This window comes from Trachypithecus francoisi, unplaced genomic scaffold, assembly GCF_009764315.1.
Source record: "Trachypithecus francoisi isolate TF-2019V2 unplaced genomic scaffold, Tfra_2.0 Lachesis_group11, whole genome shotgun sequence".
In the NCBI taxonomy this organism is placed as follows: domain Eukaryota; kingdom Metazoa; phylum Chordata; class Mammalia; order Primates; family Cercopithecidae; genus Trachypithecus; species Trachypithecus francoisi.
In genome coordinates this window covers 52,449,652-52,462,124 of record NW_022681456.1, presented here as the reverse complement: position 1 = coordinate 52,462,124, position 12,473 = coordinate 52,449,652, and the positions used below count along the sequence as shown (strand labels likewise).

Here is a 12,473-nt window from a genome sequence, read left to right as displayed (position 1 = left end):
TTTATTCTCTTAGCATTTTTCAGAAAGAATATATTAACTTTAGTCATCATTTTTTACAACAGATCTCTTGGAGTTATTCCCCCTATTTAACTGAAATTTTGTAGCCTTTGACCAATATCTCCCAACTAACCTCTCCCCCTCCAACCACCATAACTGCTGGTAACCACCATTCTATTCTCTATCAGATCAGCAGTTGAATGCTTTTTTGGTTGTTTCTGATTTTTTGCCTCAATACAGTTGCGGCATTAATAATACATGTCTTTTTGGTGTCCATACACATATATTGCTGTTGAGTACCTGTAACTAAAGTATAATGGCTACATTACAGGGTATGTCAAAGAGTTTTCCAAGGTTTTCACCAATTTACACACCCACTTGCAGTGTGTGATTGTTCTAGAGTTTCCATGTCTTCACCAGAAGATGGTATTTTCATTATTTTAAATTTTGGCCATTCTGATTGTCATGTAGTGATATCTCATTATCATTTAATTTGCATGTCAAGGTTATTAAGAGGTTGATCACCTTTTAATAATTGTTTGGCCATTGAATGATCCTCTTTTATAACATGCTTATTCAAGTCTTTCGCAATTTTTATTTTCTCTTTCTTGTTAATTTGTAGGAGTTTTTCATACTTTATTTTGGATCCAAGTCCTTTACTGACTTATGTGTATTATAAACAATCTTCTCCAACTTCTGACTTAAATTTTCCTTTTACCATCACAATGGTGACTTCTGATAAAAAGATGTGCCTTCTTATCAATAGTTTTCTTTTTGATTACTGCTTTTCAAGTCTTATTTAAAACATAGGTGTTGTTCCTGTATTTCATTTTCTAGAAATTTTATTGTTCATTTTACCTTTCATACTTACAACTATAATCTATCTGGAATAGATTTGTATGTATGACATGAAGTAAGAGACTGAGTTTTATTTTTTCCTTATGTATATCCATTTGATCAATTTCTATTTATTTAAATGGCCATGCTTTTCTAACTGCCGTGCAGCAACACCTTTGTTATGACAGTGCCTACAAATACCTGGTTTGTTTCTCAATTCTACTCTGTTCCATTGGCCTACTTGTCTGTATTCACATTACTCTTACATTGTCTTTATCACTATACATTTATAACAGATCTTTATCTACTATTAATATATCAAGCTTGTTCTTTTTCAAATTTGTTTTGAATATTCTTGGCCCATTTTATTTCTAAACAAATTTTACTATTAGCCTAGCAGTTTTAAACACACACATGTAAGGAGAATAGAGAGTTTACAGATTGATACAGTGAAAATGTCCGTGTTAACATGTTTCTCTCTTTGTTTATTTAGGACTTTAATTTCTCTCATTAATTATTTTTGACTTACTGTGTGAAAATCTTGCATATCTTTTTATATTTAAGAAATTTTACTTTTATGCTATGGTCAATGGTATTGTTTATACTTGCATTATTTGGTCCTGATATAACAACACGTAACTGTTTTTGTATAGTAACCTACTTTCTGAAGATCTTCCCGAAGTTACTTATTAATTGTAGTAGTTTTAATGTATATATGTATGACTGTATTATGTACAGAGTCATGTAGTTTGAGAAAAGTATCTATTTTATTTCTTCTTTTATGATGCTTATTTCTTTTTTTTTTAACTTTATTCCTAAGATCCTCCAGTAAAGTATTTAATTGAATTGGTGGCAAAGTTCATTTTTGTCTCATCCAGATTATCAGGAAGAAAGCTCTCAATATTCATTGTTAAGAAAAATGATTTTAGCATTTTTGTTATTAACATATAATTTGTTTGGAGAAAAGCTATCAAATTAACAAAGTTTCTATTTTTGGTGTTTGGGATTTTATCTATGTTTTTTCTTCATCTTCTGATAACCATATGACTTTTCCCCCTCTTATTATATTAGGAGTTAATGTGGTGAATTATAGTGACTGATTTTTTTAAGTGTCAAATCATTCCTACAATCTTGAAATAAATACATCTCGGTTAATATATTATGCTTTTTAAATATAGCTGAATTTAATTTGCTGACATTTTGTTGAAGAATTTTTTTAGTAGACCTTGTTTTTAGAGCAATTTTAGGTCACAGCAAAATCTCGTGGAAAGTTCAGAGCTTCTATATAGCTTATGTTTTCACGCATGCACAGCCTCCCCGCCTTGAACATCTCACATTAGGGTTCTATCTCCTTTAAAATTGATGAACCCAGATTGATACCTTATTATCATCCAGAATCCATAATTTAAATACATTTTCATTTTTGGTATTGAACACTCTATGAAGTTTAGCAGAAGTATTATGACATGTATCCATCACTATGGCATGGTTTTACCTGTCCTAAAAATCTTCTATGCTCCACCTATTACCCCCCTTCCTTTCTATAGTTGGGCATTTCTTTAAAACCTAGGTTTTTAATCAAAATTGATCTCTTATTTTCCTTTCTTATACTCTCACTGGTTTTGGTTTCAGGGCTTTTCTTGTCCCATAAAATGGGGATGAAAGTCCTTTTCCCTACTATTATCTGGAAGATTTTATGTACAATTGATTTTATTTAAATGTTTTGAAGTATTTAAAAATCAAATAAAACTCTCTGGGCCAGAAGTGACATTATGGGAAGGTTTTTAAGTTAGGAATTCAATTTCCTGTTGATGCAAACTGCTTCTTAAATCTGTGACTTGATATCTTTCACTTATTTTTGAAACTTTTTCGTCTCTTCAAATACTACTTCTACTTTATTTTCCCTTCTTAAACTTTGACACTTTAATAACACATATGTTAGAACTTTTTACCATATCACCTATATTTCATAGGCTCTGTTTGATGATTTTTCTGCTTTTTTCACAGTTGCAGTTAGATGATTTTATTGTAACCTGTATTTTGGGTTTCAAATCCTCTCTCTAGTTGTGTCTAAACTTTCATCGAGTTTATAATTTCTTAACATTTCTCGGTTTAAATATTATCATTTGATTATTATAATTTCCAGTTCTCTGCTAATATTCTACATATATTTCCTGAACATATTCATCCGAGTTATATTGAAGTCTATGAGTGATAGCCAAAACACCTGATTTTATATGTTTTTCTAATGTCTCTTTTTTTCTCTTGAATGTCTAATCATATGGTCTTGTCTTCCATTATATCACTGTTATAAGAAAATAGCTATTTTGGCCAGGCGCGGTGGCTCATGCCTGTAATCCCAGCACTTTGGGAGGCTGAGGCAAGTGGATCACTTGAGGTCAGGAGTTCGAGGCCAGCCTGGCCAATGTAGTGAAGCCCCATCTCTACTAAAATACAAAAATTACCTGGGCATAGTGGCGGGTGCCTGTAATCCCAGCCCCCCTCGAGAGGCTGAGGCAGGAGAATGGCTTGAATCCAGGAGGCAAGGTCGCAGTGAGCTGAGATTTCACTCTTGCACTCCCGCCTGGATGACAGAGCAAGACTCCACCTCAGGAAAAAAAAAAACAAACACAAATACAGAAAAAAGAAAATAGCTGTTTTGAGATACCGGATGTTTTCATATCCCCACAGAGTGATTCTTATTCTGACAGGCAATTGTCTTAAGGGAAGCTCACTTCTATTCAATTAGGAATGGAGCTGATTTGAAGCTAGACTCCAATATTTGAGAGGCTTGGTTTCTTTCCAGTTTATCTCCATTATTAGGTATACCTCTTCAGGTGTGCAAACTGAATGCCTGGGTGTTTTATGTCACCTTTTTTCCATTGTGAATTTTAAATTTCGATTTTCCTTTCCCAAGAAATTATTATGACTGGATTTACCATTTAGTTTCAACGCCTGTCAGTCAGCCACATAGTTTCTGTTCAGTTTCTCTGCACTTCAATTACTGTTTCCAATTAACAACTGTCCCAAGAAGAAAAGCAGTAAGACAAGCAGTCTTATGTCTCTACATTTTTTCTCTTTGGGCTTTTGATGTCTTAAGTGCTATTACCTTTGAGTTCTCTGATGTATTCAAAAGATACTTCATTTTTATATTTTTTCCAGTTTGTTTGGTTGTCCTTGAGAAAAAGAGAGAGATAAAGGGTTGTGCTTGAGAAAAAGAGAGATAGAGAGATGAGAGAGAGAGAGACATTGCTGGGCAAAATGCTAGTCAGCCATTGACAGAAGAGTCAAATACATGTGTAATATTAACACTAGCATCTTTACATTTTAAAAGTGAATTCTAATGGGGAGCAAATAGAAGAAAATTGAACGTAGGAAAAATGAAGATAACCATAGGGATATTGATGACAAAAAATAATGATAATCTGTCATGTGAACCAGAAGTCGATGAGGCATCACTGAAATAATCTATTTTAATTTAACATCTGTTGGCACAAGTGAAGAGTAATTTTTGCTTGTTTGGTAGTTTATGGACCTTGAAGGAAATATTCACTTTCAATTTTTTTTTTTTGCCCTCACTTTATTCACTGAAAATTCTTCATCAGATTTGTCTTTAGCTTTTTATTCATTTCTATTTTTGACTAAAATTAATTTGACAGCATTATCATTTTTCCATTTCCCTTTTTGCTTAATTTTCAGCTTCATTTGAGTCTTGAGTTGTGTTCAGTTTTATATAAAATTAGGGAAAGGTGCGTAGGTCTCATGCCCATTCATTTTCTCTCCTCTCCTTTTTTTCTATTCTGGATATTATTATTTTGTTTAGTTTATAGTATTATAGATTTTAAAGTAGATAAACCTTTCCATGTGTTACCATCATCAAAAATTATCTAGACACTTAATAGTCAATAATAATCTAGGACAGCACTCCAATAAACTGATCTCTGCAATATGATAGGCATATGTGATTATTAAACTCTTGAATTGGATTAGTATTACTGAGAAATTTATATTGTACTTTTTTTTTTTTTTTTGGATTTTAACTAATTGAAATTTTAAGGGAGGCCAGGCAGACGGATCACAAGGTCAGGAGATGGAGACTCATCCTGGCTAACATGGTGAAACCCTGTCTCTACTAAAAATACAAAAAATTAGCCAGGTGTGGTGGTGGGCACCTGTAGTCCCAGCCACTAGGGAAGCTGAGGCAGGAGAATGACGTGAACCCGGGAGGCAGAGCTTGCAGTGAGCCGACATCACACTACTGCACTCCAGCCTGGGCAACAGAGCGAGACTCCGTCTTAAAAAAAAAACAAAAAAACTTAAATGGCCACATGTGGCTGGTAGCTACTATATTGTACAGTCCGATCTAGAGCATATATAATTAACTTAGGTAAATCTACCATCCAGATGGCCCAGATTACTCTACAAAAATGTCTAATTTTAACTTTTTAAAATGCATGTTTACACAAGATATATTTATGAATTTTCCACTGTAGGCATTTATTCCTTTGTATTATTAATAAAATAATGTCAAGTCATTAATGAAGAATTTAACTGTTGAAAAGGTTACTATTTTTTTTCTTTTTTTTTTTTACAAAAAAAAAAAGAAAAATGGTTATCATGGTTACAAAAAGAGCAAATCACTTAGTATAGTTTTGTTTACTAAAAGGAATTGAGAGTTAAATTATATTTGATTAAATATTTATGAGATTTTATTGTTTCATCAGTTAATCTTGTTTCTAAATTTCAGTTAGATTTGTATTGTGTTTATGTTCATTAGTATTATACAATTAGCAGTCTGTAACTGATAAAATTTTAACAATAACTTTTTTATAGTTTGAGGAATTTTAATACAAAAATAAATGGATAGTTTCTGGCATATTTAGCGAAAGAAGTCATCCGTATTACTTTGACATTTTTCTAAACCGCTAATGATCTCACTATTTTTCCTTTGCATTCAATACATAGTAAAGTGATTTTAATGGAAATGGAAGGGATTTTTCTGACTTTCAGAGAAGAAGCCACTTTTATCATCCACTGTGGAATATTGTACCTTTCAATTTATTAGTGCCAGCATGACGATTGCTATAATAATGATATTAAAAATAGCAGTAAACAAGTTTAGGAACAAAAACAATAGGAATATACTACAAAAACATAATAATAAATACTATGTTTTAAAATATATAATAGTCAAATTTGCCATCAAATAAGAGCTCAGTGGTAATGCATGGTTTATTATTATAATCAATTACTTAGATTAATTGTAGTGTATGTGGTGGAGGATGGGGGATAGCCAAAAAATATTACAACTTGCAAAAATGCTGGTAATGTCAAGATATCAGCTGTCCCTTGGTTTGCTAAAAATTCTATATTTTAATTTTTTAATTGACAATGTTGTACATTACGTTTTCAATAGTGAATATTTTTGAAATTCTCAATCTCTAGTTTCATATATAAGCCAAAGACATGGGCATTTGAACCATCCAGAGTTCTTTAAACTAATTTATGGCTTAACAGGCTTTGGAAATGTGGTATTAATACCTATAACATTATTCGTTTTGGCTGCTCTTTTCCTACACTGCTGGGATCAGCCAAACCTATCATTTTATAAATTTTAATGTGTTATCTAAATGCGTAATGTATTTCATCACAGGAGTTTTCTAAAATATCAGAAAAGTGTTTGAATAACATATGATTTAAAAACATGACCCTATTTTTCAGTCCTAAGATTATCAACATTATGGCCTTTATATTTTTCATTTTGTCTTGTTTTTACATAGCATTTAAAGTTATAGGTGTATCTACCTCATTTTTATTATTATTATTATTTTTTAGACAGTAACCGGCTTAATTCATTTTATTTTTCTTGTATAAAAACCCTATGTTGTAGCCACAGCTGGAGCTTGGGTCCGCTGCATGGAGACTCTGGTGTGGGTCTTGACAAGGTGGTCAGTGAATTCCTGATAGGGAGACTTGGTAAATACAGTTTCCTTCCAGAGGTCAGGGGTCAGGTAGCTGTAGGTCTTAGAGATGGCATCAAAGCTGGCCTTGGCGAAGTTGCCCAGGGTGGCAGTGCAGCCCCGGGCTGAGGTGTAGCAGTCATGGATACCAGCCATCATGAGCAGCTTCTTGGGCACAGGCGCTGAGATGATGCCAGTGCCCCTGGGTGCAGGGATGAGGCGCACCAGCACAGAGCCGCAGCGGCCTGTCACCTTGCAAGGGACGGTGTGGGGCTTGCCGATCTTGTTCCCCCAGTAGCCTCTGCGCACGGGGACAGTGGAAAGTTTGGCCAGGATGACGACCCCACGGATGGCAGTGGCCACCTCCTTGGAGCGCTTAACTCCCAGTCCAACGTGGCCATTGTAGTCCCCGATAGCAACAAACACCTTGAACCTGGTGCGCTGGCCAGCACGGATCTGCTTCTGCACCGGCATAATCTTCAAAACCTTGTCTTTGAGAGAGGCCCCCAAGAAAAAGTCAATGATCTCAGATTCCTTAATGGGTAGGGAGAAGACGTAGATCTCCTCCAAGGACTTGATCTTCATGTCCTTGACCAAGCGGCCTAGCTTGGTGACGGGCATCCACTCCTTATCCTCGTCCTTGCCTCCGTGAGCTCCGCGGCTTCGGCCCTGGCCGCGGCTTCGGCCCTGGCCCCGTCCCCGGCCGCGACCCCGGCCCAGGATGCCACTGCCAAAACCTCCGCGGAAGCCACTGCGGTTCCCCATCCCAGGGCCACCAGGGCCTCCGGGCCCCCCCCGCGCTGCACCGGCGTCATCCGCCATTTGGTGTTTTCTCGGAGAAGTCAACCTCATTTTAAACATTAAAACTTTACGCTAATCTTTATTATACTTTAACCTACTTTAATAATTTAATGTTTAAACAATTTTTTCATTCTGCTATAACAATTATCTCATATGAGGTCATTTTGATCATCAAATTTTAATCTCAAATTACAAATACATACATCTGATTACTTAAATTTTATCTCAAATTGCAAATGTATATGTAGTTTGTCAAAAAATTGTGTGCTTTTCTTTTTTCCTAGTCTCTGCCTCTTATTCATTCTCTTCCTTGCTCTCCCATTTTCGCCCTTACTTTTTATCCCCCTTCCTTGTTCTCAAACGCTTAAAGATTACCCTAGCAGCATTGCATACTGTTAGTGGGTACTCACAAAAATTATTCAAATAATTTCTTAACAAAGACTAGTAATAGGTTATTCTCCTATCTGAAATTTAAAATAATGCTTCTGTGTCTCTATCAGGACATGTAAATTTTACCTTTGGCATTTATTGTGCCAAAGAACTGCTCCTAGATAATTTTGAATATGCAGTTGAGAAATATACAAGTGGGTAGCTACTCAAATATTATTTTTGACACTGGATTGTACCATTATGTGAAGTCCTATAACAATGCCTAATTATTAAACCAATCATACTTTAAATTTTGGAAATCTGTTGAGATAACAGTTTACTTATAAAACATTAAGTAATAGATTGTCTTAACTGCATTCCGTGACACTTGCATACCCACACATGTGCGTGCATACAGATCCATGTCAGAATATGTTATCAGCATAATGATTTGAGCAGGAATTGAATACATAGTATTGAATTACAAGTTTTCTTCATCCAGGCCAGTGTAAGAATTCTGTTGCTTCTTCGGAAAGTCATGATCTGCCTCTACACTGTCCCATATGGTAGCCTCTGGCCTCATGTGGTTATTGAACTCTTGAAATATCCTCACGTGGCTATTGAGCTCTTGAAATGTGGCAAACCCAATTTGAGATTTGGTATTAAAAAAAGACTGGAAGATCTCACAAGTAATTTTCATATTCATTGCATGTTGAAATAATAACATTTGAGATATATGTATTTTAACAAAATGTATTATTAGAGCTAATTTGACCTTCTTTTTTCTCTGAATGTGGCTACTAGAAAATTTTAAACTAGATATATTTCTTGGATTTGTAGCTCACATTATATTTTCATTGAACCATACCAATTGTATTAGCCCATTTTGCATTGTTGTAAGGAATACCTGAGGCTGGATAATTTATAAAGAAAAGAGATTTATTTCAGCTCATGGATCTGCAGACTGTACAAGAAGCACAGTGCCACATCTGCTTCTGGTGAGCCCTCAGAAAGCTTACATTCATGGTGGAAGACTCAGGGAGAGCAGGCATCTCACATAGCAAGAGAAGAAGAAAGAGGGAGGAGACGAGGTGCCTGGCTTTTTAAACCAGCTATCATGTGAACAAGTAGAGTAAGTGAGAACTTGCTTATTACCATGGGGAGGACACCAAGACTCTCCACTAGGCCCCACCTTCAACACTGGGTTGGGGGGGGGTGTCACATTTCATCATGAGATTTGGAGGGAACAGATATCCTAACTATATCACCAATTTAGTTCATCCTCATGGCTCCAACTACATTATTGCAAAAAAAAAAAGTAATAAGATAATTTTACTCTCTGAATATCTTTATATTAGCAGATGATTTTTTTTTCTTTTCTCAGAAAACGAGTGTGGATCTAGTAATAGCACATTGGATGTTTTATCACAATTTAACTAAAACCTCTTCTGACACCCTTATAGATATAAAGGTATCATCTTCTATAGATGAAAATTACCATGAATAATTCTAGGTGATTGCACTTCACATATAGACATCATTTATCAGTGATTCATTTATACTCAAAAATTAATTATTGTGTATTTTCAATAGCTGTTTATAACTTCTATTTTCTGTAGAATAATTAAACTGTTACTTTTTTCTCACTACTGTGGTCAAATGCACCTTCAGGGCCAAGATTATCTATAAAAATTAGGGAAGATGTTAAAGTAAAATTGGTAACATGAGAACTTGACAATTTTGTTTGTTTTGTGGCCCATCTTCTATTGAAGTTCATGCTCTCTCTTTGTAATACCATCTCCCCACTCTTCAGACCTCCCTTTAGCCTATTTAATCAACAAGTCACAGACTTTCTTTTTACTCTCCACTGCTGTGATCCTTGAGTGATTTTTAATACTATCTTGAAGAGAATCCTTCTATCAAAATACTCTTATTTCCCTCTGTGTCTTCCACTGTTAGACTTCAGCTACCATAAATACTATCATCCTTCAGAACAGACAGGTTTTCAAGATCTCTAAGTTTGAAATTGCCTTCTGTCTATAATGACCCCCTGTTTTTCTCACCTTGCTTTCATTTTCATCAAACTTTTTCTTATGTGACTTCTAGTCATTTACCTCACTATTTTTCCTTGTAGTTTTCTTTTATTCTGGTTATTGCTGCCTTGCTTCCTATAATTCCTGCCTATTCTAGAGTTTCCAGACAGCTTTTCCAGCATTGATTTCCCACCCCTTGTATCACACCCCAATCTGTGCTACCCCTGGTTAGCCTCCCAGGTCACTGATTGAGTCCATAAAAAACAACTGGCTGTTCTCAAGTCTTTTCACATTTATGTTGTGCACTGAAAATATCCTAGAATAGTAATTCCAGAATTTTGCTCTCCTTAGGTCACTGTTTTTTCTCAATTTCCACACTCTTAGAAACCAACATGCCTCCTCTTTTACTTAGAAGAATAAGTCAAACCGGTGTTAATTTTGCTAACTCCCCACCTCTGCCCTTTATCATTCTGAGCATCTAGAAGTGTTTAAATACCTAAAAATTCATGTACTTTGATTGGTCTCGGAGTTATAAGGATACATGTTCCTAAGGAGCTCATAGTGCAGTGTGGGAAATAGACAAAAAAAAAAAAAAAAAAGAATTCTAGAATGAGATACATGTTTATAGCAAAGACAGAAACAGAATGTTATTGGAATATAGGAGTGGAAGTATTTGAATCTCCATGAATCTTTATGAAATGATATGAAAAATTAAGGGAATAGTAAAATATACTACATTGTTCAGGATCAGTAGACAGGTTTTTGTTTGTCAACTGTTTGTGTTTTACTTTGATGATAAATAAATTAACTCTACACAAACACACACACACACTTTATATATATATATACAGGTCATGAGGGCGTTTGAAAATGGGGAAAAAAAAATCAAAACACCCATGCTCTCAATGAACCACTAATTGGGTCAACACAATTGTATTTTTCTATTTCATTTTTCCATTCTGCAGTATGGTGCTTTCTGCCAAAAATGCTTATTCTTCTTCATCTATTAGTACTCTTGTATTTCTTTTGACTGAAGAACTTTTTTGACTTCCAAGGCCACAATGGCATTTACTTCTTCACTAGCTATTTCTCCTATGTATGTCCTTGGAATAGGAAAAATATGTACTTGAAATTAAAGTAATTTTTATCAGAGGAACTCACAAGAAGGAAAAAATTCATATTTATAAGAATATTTGCTGCCTTAGCCGATACTTACGTATGTATTTTTTGTGTATTCCCTTACTTGGAATTCAGCAAACAAATTTGGAGCTAAAATTAGCCGGGACAATGTTAAGGTGAAATATATTTTATCTTTGATCATTAGATCAACATGATAGACTGATTACAGAGATCAACTCAATTGCTCTTTTAAAAACTGAAAAGTGCTAGCTGTGAATTCTGCTTTGGAAGTACCTCCCTCCAATTCTGTGATGTGTGTTTGGTTACATTTGAGCCCAAACAAGAAATGACTCTCATCATTATACAGTCTGATGTATTGGTTATATGGCTATATTCCTCTGACATAATGAGTGTGATTAAACAATGTTTTTAAAATGTAAATACAATTATTTTGATTTATTTTCCAGGAATAATTTGAATTCACTGTCTCATATTCAGGTTCAAAACATTATTTGTGGCTGGAGAACGATGTGATGTAGAGACCCTGGAATGGTCCAAAAATGTCTTCAGAGTACCCGTCTTAGACCATTGGTGGCAAACTGGTGAGCATTTTCCTAGCATGCACATAAATATTAAAGAGATGTTCCAAAATGCTGCAAGGATTGGAGGAAACTTTTGAGCGATGACCAGCAGATCAGACACAAACTCAGGATTCAAGTGGTTCAGGTTTCAGTAAAAATAAGCAATTTTTAAATTGTTATTAATAATGTCTTCATAAGTGACATTGATGCCACCATTCTCTTGGTCCCTAGGTATAAAGCACTAAAGACCTCTTTATCTTCTCTTCTTTGTCTCTTATATCTGGTAAGTTACTAAGTCTCAGATTTTCCTTTGAAGTGTCTGTTGGGTTCATTCCACCTTCAGTAATCCCCTTGCCTTTGAGCTCTGGCAGCTGCATCATCCTCTGTCCTGATTTAAAGTTTCCTAATCACTCATCTCTGTTCTCTCTGCTTTGTGATACACCCGCACACTGCTCCCAGAGTCCTTTTATGAAGCTCTGTTCCTCTCATAGGACTCTCTGGCCACCTTCTTATGTTCTATAATATCTAATATATTCTGCCATATATTCTGCCTAGCATTAAACGCAGATACATTTATTTTTCTTCAAAACAGTTGTCATTATATATGTAATTTATTCATTTAATTTATTTTGTTTATTCTCTTTAGTCCTCCCACTAAGTGTTCCCTGGGAAACAAATTTTCATATTAAATGGATCAATGATAAACTTTGGAATAAGCAGACAACCACCACAACAGTAACTCTTTCTGCTTCTTCTTTTGAGGGGTGGCTATATAT

The 12,473-nt window shown here is 34.9% G+C and overlaps 2 protein-coding genes across 2 annotated transcripts in view; one reads left to right on the top strand and one right to left on the bottom strand.

Moving 5' to 3' along the window:
- Positions 1 to 12,473, top strand: part of ACSS3 (acyl-CoA synthetase short chain family member 3) — a 178,787-nt gene that overhangs the window by 105,075 nt on the left and 61,239 nt on the right. Inside the window, exon 9 of the mRNA XM_033221156.1 lies at positions 11,615 to 11,718. Within this exon, the coding sequence (XP_033077047.1) occupies positions 11,615 to 11,718 (104 nt within the window). The remainder of the gene's footprint in view (positions 1 to 11,614; positions 11,719 to 12,473) is intronic.
- LOC117089681 (40S ribosomal protein S2-like) lies at positions 6,682 to 7,616 on the bottom strand. The gene has a single exon (XM_033221157.1). It carries the CDS (start codon positions 7,614 to 7,616, stop codon positions 6,714 to 6,716), a length of 903 nt encoding a protein of 300 aa, XP_033077048.1. The 3' UTR covers positions 6,682 to 6,713.

Excerpts from the sequence above, each read along its gene's own strand:
- LOC117089681 (XM_033221157.1), bottom strand. The coding sequence starts at position 7,616 with ATGGCGGATGACGCCGGTGCAGCGCGGGGGGGGCCCGGAGGCCCTGGT.